Raw genomic sequence first — 19,302 nt, 5'->3', positions numbered from 1 at the left:
TCGCGTAAGAATATAGTCGAGATGTTATCGCGAATGTTGGATTCTTGGGAACCTAATATTTTTCTGAGCACTCGTTATAACAATCTTAAACACGTGCTTTCACTGATGTTTTGCTCGCTCGACGTTTTTCTCAAAACTTTCATTTTATCGTAAAGATATATAAGAATAAATACAAGTTCGCTGACACATTCATCAAATAGACGTTGTTGAAAATAAATCCTCTAGGTCATTGGCATCGTAATAAGTTCACTGCTACCTTTATGCTTTCTATTAAACTTAAAGCTATAAATATTTGAAAATTCGTGAAAAATTTCTTTCTCTCGTTGCTGGGAATGATTGTATTTATGAGTTCGATGATTCGTATTACAGTAAACGGCTTCTATAAAATCCTGTAACCGCATTTGATTGGATATAGCGACGTGAAAGCTTTCTCCAGCACACTTTTCGTGTATCTGCAGCATAACTAGTGAAAAATGCATAACATCAATGTCGAGAGAACATTAGCCAAGTGAAAATCTCTCCTGGAATTACATTCATCCTCGTTTCTAATTTTTCCTCAATGATATTTAATTTCTCAATCGAAGTTGCGCGAAATTGTTTGATCAGCAGGCGCCTATATATATATTCGCGTTGTGCGAATTAAGATGAAGCATCGCATGCGAGCAAGTGAAAAGAGACGCGCGCGCGGCTAAAGTTTATATACGTGTATTATTAAAAGAGAGGAGCTAGGGATTTTGTAGAATTTTTTATTGAAAGGTTAAAGAGGAATTTTCGGTGGATCGTGGAAGTTTTTGGTGCGAGAGGGGTGAGAAAGGTCGCTGTTGCATGGTCCGTTTACACAAGAGAGTTTAGGGGAGAAGAGTGTTTCTCTCGAGGACTTCCGGTTCTTCCAGCTTTTTGGTAGCAAGAGGGCGCACGCGCGCGTATTATGAATTCCCATTGGGCGATTGGCATCGGTTGCCAGCTTCTGATCGGATTTACGTCACACTCTGCTCCTTTTTCATGTGGCAGAAACGAAAGCGGCCATTTCTGAAATACATTATTCGCCGGCAACGTTGCGCCGGCGACGCTGACCCACATAAGCATTTTTCCAATTCCGGCCTCTCCGTGCCCGATAGAAAGCCAGCCGCCGCCGCACTACAAACCTTTGTAGAAAGTTCCCATATTATTTAGCAGTAGTCCCACAACACTATGACGATATTGCCAACGGAATTAAACGATTTTTCGTTAGAGCAGAAGAACAAACAAAAGAATCCTTCTTCTCTGTGTACGTTATATATATATATATATATATATATATGCATACACACTTCCACCTTCGTCCGTCTTCCGTCGAATTTTCATCTCCAGAGTCAGAGACCGATCAAGGCCAGTACGCGATATATTTTTTCGCAGTATTTTTTATCGCTTTCGATGAATCATTTATATATAGAAAGCTGCCATATCATTTGAGAGAGCCATCTAAACCGAGTCGCGATCTTCTTTTTTCCAGCATTTTATATAGTTCTCGAAAGAATCTTTCTTTCCAGCCGCGCTTGATATAGTTTCGAGCCGTAGACTTGAGAATCGAACGGATTTGCCGAAGAAAGGATGGTCTTGGAGGATGACGAGGCGAAAATAGATTAAAAGCTTCTTTGACGCGCGGAAGTGACACATTTTTTCTCGTCGAAAAAAATCGTAAAACCCTACTACCCCCTTTCTAAAAATACACCAGAGAAATTCTCCCAGTTTTATTTCGCAAGAAAATTAACGAACGAATTACTGTAACGAAGGTGGTGCCGAGTCCTGCGTTAATGAACTGGTCTAAAAAAAAAAAAAAAAAAAAAAAAAAAAAAAAAGAGGAGGAAAAACAGAGAGGGTGTCAAGTTGGACGAGTTCGATTCACGAAATTGAAACGTAAACTCGCTCTGGAAGTTTGACAGTGGTCCATTGAATTGAAAATATAAATCCCATGGTATCTTTTGCACGGATGCTCCGTTCGCCACCGCGCATGCTCCGCTCTCTTGCTAATTTAATTGCCGGTGAAGAATACTTGGTAATTATATCACAAATTAGGACTAATACACTTTGTTCATTCGCTGCACGTATCATAAATAAGGAATAATCGCGAAGGTTTCCAAATGAAAAAACACGCGCAATGTATTTCAAATACTTGAAACACGAGAAACTTGAAAAAAAAAGTACTTTGCTTCGAAAACGACACAATAACGAACGGTCGAAGGATTGCAAATTTTTTGTCGCAAGTCGAGTGCCATTTTCTTAAAATGTTAGATTATAGGAAGGAGAAAAAAACTCTCTGTTATTAAAAAGGAATTAAGGTAGAAAAGGAAAGAAGAAGACATTTTTCCAGTCGGAAAATTGTGTTTTGCCAAAGAGCAAGGACCTTTAGTGGTGGAAGCTGTTAGAAGGAGAAGAGAGTGTAGAAGGTGAAGGGTGAAAGCGTGTGGAGGGGGAGGGGAAGGGTGAGTAAATTTGTTCCCGGTCATGTTTCAGGAGTAGCCATGGTGTTTCGTGTACTTGATTATCGTGGACTCTTGGATTGAATTGCTCGGGGAAAAGTCGATTGTGGGGAGGAGGGGGTAGAGGAGGGGGTGCGCCGCTGGAGAAAATGGTCGTGCACCTTCGTTTATGAATCGATATTCGGCTTGTTTGTGGAGAGCCACTTGAAAGCAACCCCTTGAGCCCCCCTCGGCACACCGGAACCAGGCTCTCGGTAGTCCCTCTCTCTCTCTCTCTCCCCCCACCCTTACTCGATTCACAAGCACCCCGCCAAGCATATAGCGGTGGCGGCGGCGCAGCGTGTTTACTTTACAGTGGAATAGGCTGCAATTTTTCTGTTTGCCTCTCTGCCAAGTATTCGCGCATTATGTTCCGTGACAAACGGAAGCCTCGGCCGTTTCATCAATAAAACTGAAACATTGCTCGCAGTAAAATCTTCTCCCCCCCCCCCCCCTCTTGCCCCTTTCCATCCTACTTTTTAAGTGGCTCTCAAGTCCCGCTTGAATTTATTCTCCCCGGCTAGACTGTGAACCGAAGCCGATCAATTTCCAAGAATCTTTCCAAAAGAAAGAGAAAATTGCTACTTTGTCACGTTAACTGCAAATCCTCCAATCTCTCGCTTACGTCCAGCAATATCTTTCCTTTATTTCCCTGCAAATAATATTCTTACCGCTGTTTCTCTCGTTACTGTTATTATCGTCATGTTCTTATCATGGATGATTTGGCAGACGAGGCTATCGTCCCTTCTGAAGACGGCGGAGGACTTGCACATAAAAGGATTGGCAGAGGTCAGTTGGCGCAGCGATTCGACGCAAAACGATCTGAGCAACAGCGGTCACAGTCCCGGAGCAGCCACACCTGGAGTCGAGACAGTTCTGAGGGAAGGAGACGCCGATGAGCCACCCCCACCCAAGCAAAGGCGCAGGGGTCGTCCCCCCCTCGACGATCCACCTTCGGCCCACGACGTTTTCACACCGAAAATCACCTGCATCACCGGAAGTGTACGCATCATCATCATGTTTCTTCTCTCGCCTAATCTCTTTTTTTCGTTCCACACAATTCACACCCTCCCCCACTCGACCAATTAATTATTCCCACCCGCACACCCACTCGCTTCGTTATGTACGGGACAGCGATGAAAGATTTTAGGAATCCTGTGTGTGTGTGTGCGTGGAACTGTGCACACCGACGACTCCTTCCTTCGTTTCTTGTCCTGCAAGAGACGCAAGGGCGTCGCGTATAAGTTGCACAAAATATATGTATATATATATATATATACATAAGATGGTGAATTTCCGCAATCTTTCATCGCTGATACAGGATGCAGCCACACTAAATACTTTGACCAATTTTCAGGTAGCTCCTCTCTTCTTCGGCGTACCGTCTGATTAAAATTCTTCAAAGAAACGATATACTCGAGTGACGTGTCAGAGCAGCGCGCCTCAACTGCTCAAAAGAGGGTCGAGAAAGCCTAATTTTCAAAGCTCTGTAACTCGGTAACCACGACTCCGATTTTAATGAGACTCGAGAGGATTTTAATGAGACGGATCTCCGCGGAACAATATCCGTTAAAAACGTGCGGTCATTTTGTTACACCCTGTAGTCATCTCTATAAAGCGCTTATACCGTAAAAGTACAGTTGAAACGAGCAAACGTAAACTTAAACTGGATATGATTTTATAGATTCGTCGAACCTTATTTCACATTGATTTTAGAGCTCTCGTCCAATTATTCGTCAGATTTTAATGCATTCCCTTCCCTGCTATCCTTCCTCCGTGTTTTTTTTCTCTTCAACCTCCTCCCATCCGACATTTCGTCCATTAATCAAGCCGCGCATGCCACAGATTATAGCATATAGTTATTTTAGAATGGGCGGGGATTCGTTATTTCGTGCTTGATTGAGCTTTATTAATTTTGCAGGAGGAAATGATGAGCGAGGGAGACCACGAAAGCTGGGACGACGAGATGATGATGAACGAAACTAATGAAACTCCACTGCCGGTGGTAAGGAACTCGCACTCTCTTGTATAATATATATTGTGTAGAATAAAAGACAAAAACGATACAAATCAAACGATGAGAAAAAGTCATTTATACTTTTGAATATCCGATTTACACCCTTGGCTTCCTTTCAGCTTTCCTACATGCCCAAGGAGGACAGTATGTCCGACCAGGATAAGAAACGTAATTATCAATCCAAAAGTAAAAAAGTAATGGAATAGAATTTTAAGGTGAGAAACGAATAATCAATCGTATACGTGTATGTGTGTTTAGCGATAGCGCCTTCCACACCGTCAAATTCGAACGCGACGAATCTTTCGATCCCGGAGCAATTCCGAGACGTGGTGAAGATGAACGACTACTTGACGACGGGCCGACGCCAGGAGTTCTGGGAGGAGCCGTTCACGAGACGCGTGATGGATGCCATCAAGAGTAAGGAGCTTGAGATGAAGACTGCAGCCGAAATTCTTGGTGTTTCTTATGGAACGCTCTATGGGAGATACCGTGATAGTTATGGTTGCCTTAAACACCCCTACAGGTAATGTCAAGCGCGTTCATTGAGATGGTCCATGCTGCATGGAGCATCGAGATAAAAACTTATACCGTTGAATCCTTCTGCAGAGTGAGGGATTTCTGGTCCGAGCCAGGTCCGGCAGAAGTTCTGGCCAAGCTACGACGGAAGGAGATCACGTTGTTTCGGGCTGCGGAGTTTCTAAACGTCACCGTTCACACTCTAGCGACGTACCTGTCGACTCTACAGGGTCCCGACAGGATCTCCTTGGCGGGAGACCTGAGCGTCGCCTCTGGGACTATCGACGGGAACAACGAAGCACCGGAGAACAGCGATTCGGTGAACGACATCCTGCAGAAGATCAATGCGAACGCTGCAACGGCGACGGCGGCAGCCCCAACGACGTCGACGCCGATAAAACGCGAGGGCGGTGGCTATATCGAGCTGCCATCGCCGGTTCCAAAAGCAGCGACCTCCGTCCTCGAGAACAATCCCGATATCACCATCGTCAAAACCGAAAGCATACCTCGTAAACGCGATTACGCCAAGGTATCCAACATGGAGAACAATAATGCAAAGCTCATGAGCGGCGGCGCGGTCAGCGAGATCTCCCAGCCGATTCAACAACCTTCGCAGACACCCCAGAAGATCACCGATCCTCTATCGTTAAACAACGATAGCAAACCCTAACTATTCAGGCCTTATCTCGCACCCGGCACCTTCCCTGGGATACCCGGAGCCGCCTTCAGATCCGACATGAGTCCGCGAAGCTTCTACTCGAATGTCTTTACCCGTTTTCTCACCAATTTCCATCTTAAATAACCATTCAGCCTCGTCATCGTCGTTCGATTCGACCATCTTGCTTTGCTCCGCGCGCGTTCTACCTCTCATAAATTATTCCCTATTAACCATTAACAACTGCGATTAAGTTAATTTCTCACAGAGCGTTTCTGTACCTGGGCCGTAGACTAGAGTATGCTTCGATATATACCGACATAGGCCATTTCGTGTTCGGAGCGTGCGCGAAAATATGCTCCAGATGCTATGTGCTGATCAAATATAGTAACGATTAAATTAATGTCTGTTGAAACGAACAGCTACGGCTTTCGGTTGAGTAAAATCTCTTTTATCTATTTATTTGCTCCCCCCTTCAATTATCAGCGACAATTGAATTTCAACTATACCCCAACTGATATCATGATGTTTTATTCGCATATTTGACAATATCGAGGAAGAAGCTTCCGGGTCATGGGGATATTCCACAATGGCGATTGAGAAAAGCGTTTCATCAAACTTCAGCCATCCCTGCGGTTAGTGTTCGAGTGTCAACGATAGCCTTAATGTTAAAGAAAAGCTAAAAAGCTTCGCGCATTGGTGGATTCGTTATCGCCGCCATGCAAAGCTTGTAAAAATAATCGATAGATCCTTCGAAGCATGCCGCCTTAATGCGAAGTTAACTTTTCATGCGAGCAATGTCTGCGTATACGATGTTGTCTGAAAAATTAACTTCCGGGAGAGCCCTACGTCTACTTCCGTATTCTCGCGCTCGCTCATCAGAGCTAACAGCGAAACATGCGTACACTGAGGCGATAGACTCGAGAGAAGCGTGAATTCAATATTTGTGTGCGCGTAAAACGATGCAATTCTATTTTTTCTTCTCTCCCTTTTTTATAATACGCATGTGCATACACAAGCGTGTGTATATGAAAATATTGCGCGTAGATGTTTTAGAAAAAAGCGTTGTTAGGCGTAGCGTATTACATATATTGTATGTGGATGAAAAGGAGAGGGGTAGAGGCAGTGAGTGTGTATATATATATAGTCGAGCGAGTCGATTTCTTTTTTCTTACGAAAAATTTTAAGTGATCTTTATTTAATCGCGATAAACGCTGATCGATATCAGAGAAGATTTATTTGAAAATATAAAGCGCTTATTACGTCCATTGTAAATATTGATGCAATAGGAGACCTAAAAGGTGATTTTTATTTGTCACAAAACGTTTATTTGACAAAATAGACAAAGAAAGAGACGAAAATGTACAAGTGTGAAAAGAGGGATCGGGGGGGGGGGAGGGGGGGGGGGTGAGTAGTAGGTAGTTTTTCTCAGCTTTTAAATCGTGCAATAGCGTCATTCTGGGTCTTATCGTAAATGAAAATGTTGAAGAGATCGGAGGTGGAGGAAACGACGAGTGTCGTGATTTGCCTTGTTGGTATACCAACTTGCGATTCCATTTAGTTTATTTTGTTATAAGCCTTTCAGACATGGCGCCCGGATATCGTATCTGGCGCCGAGAAACGAGGCCGCAATTTGTAAAATCGTACGTACTCTCCGCGAGACATTTGACTGGAAAAACTGAGTATTCCTGTTCGCTGAAGATTTAAAGTATAAGAGTTAATTGATAAATATACATAGTAGAGGTATTCCCATTGATATTTTTTGATGATATAAGACTTAGTTGCGTCGATGCATTCTCACGTAGTAGTTACGAGAAAAAGTGGGTACTTGTAAAGTAATCGATAAGAAACAGACTTTGGTAGCAGTGCTGAATATGTTTCATTGGAGCTTTCTACGGTATGTCTCAATGAAAGTGGTATTGCGTTTTGCGCATTAGTGTATATATACAAAAGTGTAAGATATAGAGAGTACTTGGTAAGTGTTCGATGCGTGAACGCTGAGTACATGTATATCAGTTTTTCTCTCTTTCTCACTTTCTCTCTCTCTATCTATACATTTAATTTGCGATAGAAATCGAAAATAGAAATAATATTGCCAGGATCTATTCCGTCTTCTTCATTTTGAAAGCGTTGCTTAAATATTTCTGTCATCCTTAAACGATTTTATACTGGATACTTATGAAGTGTTTAAAAGCAAGATTTGAATCGTTTAAATAACTATTACAATTGGTCCAGCTGAGAAAGCGCGACCTTGCAAAAAAAAAAAGAAAAAAACAATATGTTTTCTCTTATCAAGCGACTTTGCGCAAAGAATTAATTGATTGATTAAGACTTCGAAAAGCATTGATGGAATAGTTCTAGATGCATAAGGGACAGAAAGAATCTATTTTGTAATAAGTCGTTTACTTTCTTCTTCTTCTTCTTCTTCTTCTTCTTCTTCTTCTTCTTCTTCTTCTTCTTCGACCACTAAGAAGTTTTTGATTACTTTACGAGTGCTCCGACAACGTTTTATCCCACGTAATCGTTTTATATTTTTGCGACTTTTCTTTCACATTTTTTAAAAACCATTGTTCACTCATCGAAATTCCTTTCTCGCGCCATCGATGGGAAAAGGAAGAAACAAAAACTAAGAAAGCAAGATCTGCTCATTCATTATTTAAATCACGAGTAATCAATTGTGTCTCATTGAAACTCTTGTATTAAGTGACTAGTAATTCATTTTTTAATAAAATAAGACTAAAACATACCAAATGAGAAATGTAAGGACAAGTTTTGTTAGGTTTAGTGTATTATATCGCATATCAGGAGAGCGCAAGATGAATAAAAAAAAGAAAACTACGAGCACTCTGTATTTGCTTATGCACGTCCCGGCGAGCGCGCATCGGGACGCACAAGACCACTTTTACTCTAGAAAGGGTATACGACTAGAAGTATTAATTAATATTTAATCTTAATCAATACGATTTTGTCCGAGATGGATGGTCATATTTTTGAGCATTGCCAGAGCCACTGAACAAATGAAAAAGCTTTCTTATATTTCCTTGTGTATTTTTCTCTCGCTCGTGCAGAATGAACAGCAAACCAGAAGCAAAGACGGCTCGCGACCACTTGAACCTTGGCACTCGTTAATAATGTAGGAGGATGTGGTAAAAAAGAAACAGTACCAAAACTAGATAATGTATCGGTTTACCAACGAGCAGCCAAGGTTCGACTGGTCGGGGGTAGGAAGAATCGGGAAAATACTCTTGCCCTATTCTGCGCATAGAATCTTGCTTCCATTCGGCACAAGTGGAGAGTGAAATTTTCACTGAATAATTTATTAGTAGTCCAAAGAAGTTTTTTAATCTATTTTTGAGAGAGTACAAAGAGTAGTACGTGTGTTCTTGCAGAAAAGTTAGAGGGTAGTTGTGATTGAGCAGTGGACATTTGAGAAGGTTAAAGAGGGAAGGGAAAATTTTTGATACTCAAAGAGGCATGGCCATTCATTCGGGAGGCTCTTGTATCATAATCATGCAGCGGTTTGATCCTCACGAGGATGCTTAACCGGTAAGTTTGTGTGTGTGACTGCATTTGACATTTGTTGTAAGAGTTGACAGGACAAGACTAGCCTATTGGCACACACCGATTGCCATTCGCGGCTATCGCACCATGAGACTAAAAATACAATTCGATATCATAATTATGTGTCGTTTATAAACGAGTAACGAGTATAGTATGTATCATCGTTTTATACACAACCTAATTATATCTACGTACACTATGTACATTCCTAGTAATACACGCCTCTCACCGTCATATACACATTTACACGCGCATTAAAGGAAGAAAATAAACGCATGGATCTATTCTCTCCCCTATATATATATTTAAATACAAATATATATATGTACAATATACTACATACCATACGTATACCATGCAAGATATTATAAATATACATATATACATACATATAAATATATTTATAATTATATTAAAATAGCTATTCTAAACGGACCACCGCGCGACATCGGTATGCGAGATCATTGAATTATGATAACGATAATGATAATGATAATAATTATTGAATCGAACTTTGTCAGATTCGGTAGAAAATAATTCATCTCGTTGTTGTCTTTTTTTCTTCTTCTTTCATTTCTCTCGTGTTTCAGACCCATTATCTTTTACAAGAATTCGTTTCATCGCGCGTATCCATCACCGCGCGCGATGATGCGTCGTTTTATCCTTTCCTCTCACCTCCCTTCCTTAGTTTGTTTCGAAAGGAAGAAAAACAGAGATGAGCGACCCTTCCCTACATTAATTCTCTCGTTAGTCAATTTTTGTGTTCTAGGTGCACAATAAACGATAAACAAATATATTTTAGGACGATTTTCCAGAGCGTAATAGATTTAATCATGCGTTTACACGAATCTTTCGATCCTTTCGCTTTTTATACTACTATCTTAGGGTTAAAAGCGTGCAAAGACTGAATTGAAAAAGACGCGTTGAAGCTCACAAGTTCCGCGAGAGTCAAACACTGTATTTAATCCTAGAACGCCAAGTTTATTATATTATATAAATATATACGCGGTCCGCCAATTAATACGGCTCGGATCGTAGATGCACAAGAAGACGCGTATCTCCTTAACTATTAGAGTTATCAAAATTTTTTATAAGAACTTTCCAAATTTAAATAATAAGACGTTTCGAAAAGCTTCTATATGCAAAATTTTCATATCTTTTAAATGTAGTTACGGAAACACACGTTTTTCGCATCTATATTTTTCGGCGTGTTAACTGTGGCGGATCCTATATAAATGTAGACTTATTATTATTGAATAATTGAGACGGAACAAAAAAAATAATTCGCCATACACTGTTGTCAAATATAAGCCGAATATAAATACGAATGCATATTTAGCGCTATACTCTGTTTTTTTTATACAATATACATATAATAGAGTGATACGAATAAAAAGTTACACATTTTTAAGCAGATTCTTCCTTCGCTCTCTCGACCTTGAAAACTCTTTTTGTATTCCAATCTCAAAGATATATTGGCTTAAATCAGGGATTTTCTCTCTCTCTCTCTCTCTCTCTCTCTCTCTCTCTCTCTCTCTCTCTCTCTCTCTCGTATACACGAAGTGGGCTAACATTAGGAATAGTCGTACAAGAGGATGACTGAAGGCGTTAGATAGAGCTTGGGCCAAATTTTGGTGTTCTGGGGTTAAAGCCAAGCCTTAACACTAGATTTCCAGGCCTTGTTTTTATTTGTAAATTACGAAAATTGATTTAATCTATATAACATATTAATCTTTATCAATTGAATTGCCTGATTAAATAAACTTTTATCAATGAAAAATATATATTTCTATGCTTTATTTATATTGCGTTATAAAAATGTGATATCCGTGAGAAGTTGTCGGATCTCATATGAATCTAGTGTTAAAAGCATATCGTTCGTAAACATTCGTACACGCGCAACCCTCTATGATAGTGGTTACTCATACCTGTACAAATCATTTAACATGGTTTAATACTTTCTGCTACTATTAATCGATCATTGCCGAATCAAAAAGTAGGGAAACAGCAAATAGATTCTATTGGCCTCTCTTCGTTCTCTTTATCAAGCTAATATTAGGCCCTTTTAGCCAAAAAGTTTCCTTTATAGTTTTTCTTCTTTTCATCATTTTTTATTAATTATTTTCTCTCATCAATTTCATTCCTCCTTCTTTCTTTCTCAAACCGTATACACACACACACATACAATGACATATACATCCCTCTTATCAGTTTCAAGTCTAATTTCTCTAAAGTATATATATATATATATATATATATATATATATATACATGGTGTACCACTTAAAATTACCTGGACCATGAACAGGCGTAAAATACCTTTTATCTTCGTAACTATATAAGAAATATCAAATTTTGTTTTACATAAGGCCTTTTAAAATACAAATAAAGGGACACTTCAAAAAGTTCTCATAACAAATAGTTGATATATATTATAATTATGGGGATAAAATAGACTTTTACGTTGAAATGATCTGAGTCATTTTAAGAGGTACGCCCTATATATATTATCATTAATAATCGTGGTAATTTCTAGACTTAGAAGAACAATATATTAGCGCATAGAGATTAAAGTATACATAATGAAATAAAATATATATATATATATATATATATATATATATATAAATATTATATATATATATTGATAAAATATCGAGGTCGCAATTAGAAATTGGCTCGAGTGCATACAATGCCAGAGGCGATGATGAGAAAACAAAAATGATGACGATGATGATGAAGCTAACGGAGAATACAATGATCGAGGAATAGTAAAATGAAAATCGAGGAAGAAAAAGAAGGTTCCGATAGACGGCAAAAAGTAGATCTGACCGACAGTCAGCCTGCTCGCAGAGAATATTCATTGATTGAACAGAAGAAGATCAGTAATGTAAATGTTTGTAAACAAATTATGAAACATTATTTGTTCAGTGCCTACATATTTACACAGTAACAATAAAGATGAAGAATTAGCGAAAATGTTTATTTTTATTACCCATATTCATCTAGATTTTTACTGATTTTAACCTTAAAATTAAACATATGTATATATATTTATTAACAAAAAAATAGTATATGGTAGTAATTATACACGCGAGTCGTATTAGGATTTTATAATGAGAGTATTTGAACGTTTTAAATTAGCGCGCTTCTAAGTGTTTAAGCAGACGCTTATCCATATCCCCACTCTCAGTTTTTTTCCTTTTCCCAAATACGACTACCGGCCGGCTTCACTTGTGCCCGAGTTCTTCTGACTTCACAGCCTTCACTGTCTTGTCTGTCTTCACTCAGGCTTGTCGGAACTCGACTCTGCAGTACGTTACTCTTTTAATTAATATTATAATTTTGATCGGTTCAGTTTCGTTTGGAACAATTAAGGAGCTTCATTCGGTAAAAACAGTCGTCCGTGTTAAAAGTGAATCTTGATAAAACCAAGTCTTTCATGTTTCATCCTGCAAGATGCGTGTTCGCGTTCAGCAACAACTTCCGATGCCCCAGGTGTCAAATTCTTTTTTCCCATTCAACCCAAGTCTCTGGGAGGAAATTCAACGATTGTTTTCCGACTGGGCCGTAGAAAACCCAAAGGTCGTATTTCCTAACAGTGAGTACAAATCTTTTTCTTTTGTTTAAATACTTACCTCCATCTTACCCTTGTTAGCAAAGCTTTCGCAAATCTAATCTTCCCTTTCAAAGCGCCATTTTTCTTTACAATTTTTATCCCATTTTTTTCTTTTGTTAGAATTTTCCCCATTTTTTACATTCAAGTTTCTTGAACTTTTCTTCTGGTAAATCGAAGCAATAACTGTCGTTGCAAATTTCTTTTAGTTCCACTTTGATAAACTTATCAGGTCTCCTATTACAATCTGTTCTCTACGCAATGTTGTTCGCCATGCAAAGTGTTCTTATTGTCAACTACTAAAAATCCGTGTATATTTTCTCTTTTGTTTTTGAAATTTCGAGTAAAAAACTCCGAACAATGCAAAGTCTATTTATTTTCTTAGTCATGTTACCTTTTCAATACTTCGTGGATGTAATTCGTTTAAGCAATTTCATTAGGAATGATAATTAATAATCTCCAGTGAAGTTAATTGTAATAATTTAAATATAATCATCTTATATTTCTTACACATTTGTTTTTATTATGGTTACGTTAAGTAAACACTCGAGAAGGTCCTGACACTAGAGAATTACTTAAGCTCTAGATTTATGGGACAGAATACATTATTATACCCTCAGCATTTTCTTGGAAGCAGAGATTAGTCGATACTTTCGAGTGACATTTCCAAATAAACAAAGTGTTCACTTACGTGCTCGATAAATTTCCTTTGGCCACTATTAAGTATATATACTAGAAATCCACGTGTACAGATTCCCACACAGTTGTGTGAAGAAAAGTGAACATTTGCACATCCCTGTAACATTTTGTATAGAACACCTACAGTCAAATGATATCGGAGATGTTTCAGGGATGTGTAATTGTACACATTTCCTTGAGCTGTATGGGGTAAGTCACATTCAATGCTTGACATGATACGGTCAAACTTGATACAAGTCAAAATTCAATACCAGAGTAGACATAATTAAGGTATGAGTATTAATCAATTATTAAACTTCATTAATATCTGATGATATTTTATTAATTATAACAGCTTTTAGACAAATGTGGTTGCAAGTTATTTTTGCGCATGGAGACTTGCGTTATCTTGCTTTTAATAATACAGCATATAGGGGCGTACAGTACTGTATATTCTATTACTTATACAATTATAAAATAATTAAAAGTGATAAAGATATAAAGATTCAATTCATTGTCATCTATTTAAAGCATAGACTAATTCACCAGTTTGCTCTATTCTATTTTTACTTGCCTCTTATTTTAGAAGTTTATATTTATTTCTCATAATATAGTTTTTCGACACTCTGAAGCAAGTCATTCTATACATCTCTCGAAAGCCCTTTTTATGTTTCTGTCCCTCTGTGAGAATCGCGTCCTGCAAACGTAAACAATCCATTGTAAGTATTACGTCGTTATACCCTCTGGATGACCCGAGCTTCGAGTCTAATGCGTAGATCCTTTCATCGAAAATACTGCAAACAACACGTTTTTATTTTCTCTTATTTAAATTTCATTACTTTCAGAAGAAATCTCGTCGCTTCCAATTCCTACTAAAATGGCTCCACACAACTTATCCCCCCCCCGATCTTTCAGCTTAACCTCTCTAGTTTCAAAACAAACCTTTTTTCCCAATAGTCTTGTACTCAAGTTTAAAAGAATAATGCCGGAAAATATTGTATACGATGCAAACGAGTAACGGTATAAAATATCAAAAGATTGTAACAATAATTTCGTGGTATTTTTTACAGCTGAGGATGTTATGGAAGAGTTTCGCCTGAACGGACGAGATTTTGAATATTGCCCCGACTTGGAAAGCAATATAATTCCTATACAAAGCTTGCAACGAAAAAAAGTAAAGAAAGACCTACCGGACGAGTGCGTATTCTGTAAGAATAATGGAGAGACCGAGGAGTTTTATAGAGGTCACATACTTAAAGATGCTTATGGAAAAATCATTTGCCCAGTACTAAGGTGATCCTATTTTTACTAAATCATGTGTAATATTAAAATTTTTAGAATCCCGGTATAACGCACCAAAAATAATTTTGAACCCTTCATATCTATTACCAGATTGCGAAACTTGTTCAAGATAGCTCGAACGTAAATGAGGGGATTCTAAGAAATAGATACTCTTGTTTGTGTGTTTATTAAGTAATCAAAATTATTTCCTCTGAGTATCCCATTGTTCAACCTCTCTAACAATAACTTAATATAATGGAGGTTAGGTTTTATTGCCTATACACTTTACACCCAGAAGGGTATATTACATGTTGCATATACTGTAGAGTTTTTAAGCTATTTCAAGTTGGGATGCCATTTTCCATACTTTTTGTTCGCTTCTCTACTCCTGCTTAAGGAAGTTCAGAGAAACAGATGAAAAACAATTGAGAAGTGTAAGAAATTGACTTTCTAGCTTAAACTTGATTGAAAAAATGTATAGTATACGTAACATGTAATATACCATTTTGCGTATAAAGTTGCAGGCAACAAAAACAAGTCTATGGTAAGGTAGATATAAAAATTGCATAAAAGTTGCAAAATCGATTTCATATTTTTAATTTACATACTTTTGCACATACGAGATCTTGACTTAATAACACATTGACGGGAAATCCTTGTGCAATAGGAGGCCAAATTCTATATAATGTCAAATTAAGATAGAGAAAAATTTTATTGGTCGGTCCATATCTATAACCACAAAAATCCCGTAGAAGAGCATTATCACTCATTACATTAATTTTTGCAGGCAATATAAGTGTAAGATTTGCGGGGCGAGCGGGGATTATGCTCACACAAGAAAATATTGTCCAAAAAATACAGAGCCGGCGTTGCGAACTATTAATGAGATGAAAATGCTGAGAAATTCAATGGGGAGACGCCGGAACAAGTAAATCACCGAACTAATGGAGAAAGCAAGAAAAGAGAGCGAGGGAAAAACAGGGCTAAGTTTGAAATTTCTACGAGACTTTTACGCGTGCCAGTAGTTTATATATACATATATAAATAATATATTTTTTGAAGAGTATTTTTCGAAGAAAGGGAAGGAAATGAATTTCAACTGCAAAATGCCCAGTTTCGGTATCTACACTGCAGGCAGATGTGTATTACCGAAAGGAATTCAGCAATTAATGCCGAACGACGTGCCTCTCTCCAAAATTCGATAGATCAATGGCTGATTGTCATCAAAGATCCGTACTTTATTTTCGAGTGTCTATCATACGTATTAACGCTGGTGCGTTATGATAAATACACGATAAAAATAAATATGTATAGATCTAAGGACAATTCTTGCCATTCCATCTGTTTACATGGCAGAGATAAACATTTCTTCTGATATCACATGTGAAGATCAACGCTCGGCTTTAATTGCGTGTGACGATTTCCAGCTTACATTTCTTTCAAGAATGTTCCTGAAAAAAAGAGCTTCGTTTAAAAGCTTTCTAGTAGTCTTAGCTTACACCAACAGTTCTTACATCAAAGATTTACTGATCTTCAAAGGAATTAGCTCTAGTTTTCACAATTGGGTATAAAAGTATAAAGGGGAGTAACATAATTGACGTTTTTTATTAAAATGTTCATTTGAAAGCATTTGGATGTCTCCAAGCTTTAAAAGGTATTTTCATAGTCTTAGTTATTAGCAAGCTCCTTTCAAAGAGATAATTTTTAAAAAATTAGTTTGATTTTTACCTCGAGGTAAAAAAAATGCTGGCACTGAACGGTATCAGTGATTGTTTATAACGACGAGGTTTTCTTTTTTTTAATATGATTAATGTATACCTCGAGTTAGAAAGGACAGAATCGAAGAGACCTGAGATTTGAAAAGACCACACGCAGTATTCTTACTGTAAGCTTTTTTAATACTTAATTTCGGTATCTTAATGTTGACGCACATCTTTTTTTAGTTTGAGAGAGATTTAATTTTCTTCCCCCCCCCCCCCCCCTCAACTCCGTTCTTCTCCGTTCTTTTGACTAAATGGCACAAAATGACCAATATTAATTTAGCGATTTTTTTAAATCAATAAAAAAAGATCTGTTAACAATATTTAGCGTAACAACAATCATGAGCGTTGCTTGATTAAGATATCATTCCAGACTTCATTTTTACTCGAGCCAGAAACTTTCTGGATATTTTTCACGTTCTTTTTGGCACACACTCATTGATCATGAACACTTTCCATTCTTTCGGGGACCAACGGAACGCGAAATAACAGTGAAAGACAGATTTATTGAAATCATGAACGGGTCTGATAAATTCGGGAACTATCACACAATTGTTTTTACACAGGGAAATTAAATGTGGCCGATGAAAAAAATTTAAAAGCAGCAGAAATTTTCATAGCGCAAGAAAATAAGCAAATTAAGATTTGATACTTGATTTATTTCGCATCTCTTGGCCCCTTTCGTTGATCAATCTCTTTTTATACGTACGTTTGAAAATTCGGTACTTCCGTGTCGCGGTTAGCGACACAGGGATGTGCAAATATTTTAAACATACTTTGTAGTAGTCTTCTGCTCGGATTTTCCTTGCTTTTTGATTTTTTACCCAATTCATAAGCTCAGGAACAAGTTGCTGCAAGCTCAGCAAGAACTCTTCCAAGTTTTGCGAAGAAGGAACGACATCGAAACGAGAAAAACACGAAACAATGTCAGATGGATTAATAGTTTCTCTTCGATTACTTTGAAGAGCTTGTTGCTGGCTTATCCTTTCTCCCAGTCTTGAGCCTGCTGCTTACGTTTTACAGAAAAATTATCAAGCAAGGTTCGCAGGATACGAAAACAGCAAATAAAAGTTAAAGCAAGAAGCACGCAAAAAGACGGATGGAAGAAACTAGAGCAGTCCTTAGACGTTATATTCATACATACGTGTTCTCTTTAGTCTTATTCGATATTCAATAGCAGTCTTGTTCATTACAAATTCCAGAATTAGGTACTTTTCACACATTTTTTTTTTGTCTGATCGTTTGTATTTACACATATTTATTTAGAAATATAGTTTACGGAAACGAAAATATTCGTTTATTATGGTCGTCGATTAAAGTGTTTTTCAATATGTACATTATAATTTAGTCGTTAAGCTATAAGATAAAACTTTTTATGATAACTGGCAAGAAAAATGGAAATTGATAATATGTAACTTTGCCTGACGAGCCCCTGTTAAGTGCATCACAGTGATTGAACAATTATTGAATCATTTTCAAGCAAGAATTCGCAGAGTTTCTAAAATATTTTATCCATACTTATTGGTCTAAATAAATTTAATTAATAAGCTTACATAACTATTAACATTCAGATGATTATCATAACCCAAAAATATTTTCATTAATAATGCGTAATTTTTAAACTACAGAATCTTTCCACATCTTATAAAAAATTTGATACGCTTTTATTTTAAAAATGCCTTCAATTATTTGCAAAATTAAGTCTAATCCGCACTCCATTTAAGCAGTAGTTTAATCGATCAGAGAATTTTGGAATAAGAGAAGGTTTGAATTTTAAATGAGTTTCAACAAATGAATTATACTGTATGCGATTAATTGGTTATGAGATTAAAATTTGTTATTATGTCATTAATTGGAAGCATTGAGAATACTACAGGGGCTTGTTGTCAAAGAAATCCTTATTTTTCTATAAAAAATATTTTAATTGTTAATATAATATAATTGTTTCTATATCCTTTATTATTACAGAGTGGTAGTGAAATATTTAAGACTATTACACTAAAACTTTGTGATTGTTACCTTCTGGCCAAATTCTATGCAAAAGAATTTATATAATGTTAAATTATATTATAGGCTTTATAGTTAAGAGTAAACTTATCGTTCGATTTCGCCAGGCAGTTGTCTTTAAAAAATATAATATTGCAAGTTACATTGATAAACAATTAAGTAATTCTGTCTGTAAATGAAATTTTAAAATTTATAATAAACTTTTAAACAGAATAATTATAATTTTAGATAGTAGACAACTGGAAGTAAAGGAGAAAGTATCGAAATCGAACGAGACGGTTTAGTCATTTTTGAAAAACATGTAGGTAATGCATGAAGGACCAAATTGATATAATTAAATAATAATTTTTATTTAATTTCGGTGATAAACATCTTTCACGCTCGATTTTACAATATTCGTTATCTTAAATCAATGGAATTTTGTCAGATTTTATTTTTTGTAATCAATAAAAAGGAAACACAAATAACATGCAAACCTTCATGTTCTACTAATATGCGATTAAAGAGAGTATAACTTATTGTTTTAAGTATCCGCTATATTTACGTCATAATAATTACGTTTTCTGTAATTATTTATATATTGTTAATAATGAATAGCGTATGTATCAAAACGGTTGTATTTTTGTATGGCGGGAAAGCAACTGTTACAAAGAGAGCATACGAAATACAATATATTTATTTCTTTTTCTTTATTTAATGTTTGCAGTGTGATA

At 37.1% G+C, this 19,302-nt stretch overlaps 2 protein-coding genes across 3 annotated transcripts in view; both read left to right on the top strand.

Annotated features, from left to right (window-relative positions):
* LOC136775514 (uncharacterized) overlaps nt 1-12,219 on the top strand; it is a 69,048-nt gene extending 56,829 nt beyond the window's left edge. The window contains exons 5-9 of one of the 2 annotated variants that reach the window (XM_066730359.1): nt 3,228-3,500; nt 4,420-4,503; nt 4,635-4,683; nt 4,780-5,038; nt 5,122-12,219. In XM_066730359.1, the coding sequence (XP_066586456.1) occupies nt 3,228-3,500; nt 4,420-4,503; nt 4,635-4,683; nt 4,780-5,038; nt 5,122-5,701 (1,245 nt within the window). In that variant the 3' untranslated portion in view covers nt 5,702-12,219. Of the gene's footprint in view, nt 1-3,227; nt 3,501-4,419; nt 4,504-4,634; nt 4,684-4,773; nt 5,039-5,121 lie in introns of both variants that reach the window. The other variant, XM_066730358.1, reaches the window with a different exon arrangement.
* Nucleotides 12,220-12,494: 275 nt separating this feature from the next.
* nanos lies at nt 12,495-19,281 on the top strand. Its single transcript, XM_066730677.1, has 3 exons — nt 12,495-12,848; nt 14,612-14,834; nt 15,610-19,281. The coding sequence occupies exons 1-3, from the start codon at nt 12,707-12,709 to the stop codon at nt 15,752-15,754; spliced, it is 510 nt and encodes a 169-aa protein (XP_066586774.1). The 5' UTR covers nt 12,495-12,706; the 3' UTR covers nt 15,755-19,281.
* Nucleotides 19,282-19,302: the final 21 nt, after the last annotated feature.

The sequence above is a fragment of the Prorops nasuta genome, unplaced genomic scaffold, assembly GCF_024137725.1.
Source record: "Prorops nasuta isolate Cenicafe-Biocafe unplaced genomic scaffold, Cenicafe_Pnas_1.2 PNAS00008, whole genome shotgun sequence".
In the NCBI taxonomy this organism is placed as follows: Eukaryota; Metazoa; Arthropoda; class Insecta; order Hymenoptera; family Bethylidae; genus Prorops; species Prorops nasuta.
This window is presented reverse-complemented; position numbering and strand designations above follow the sequence as displayed.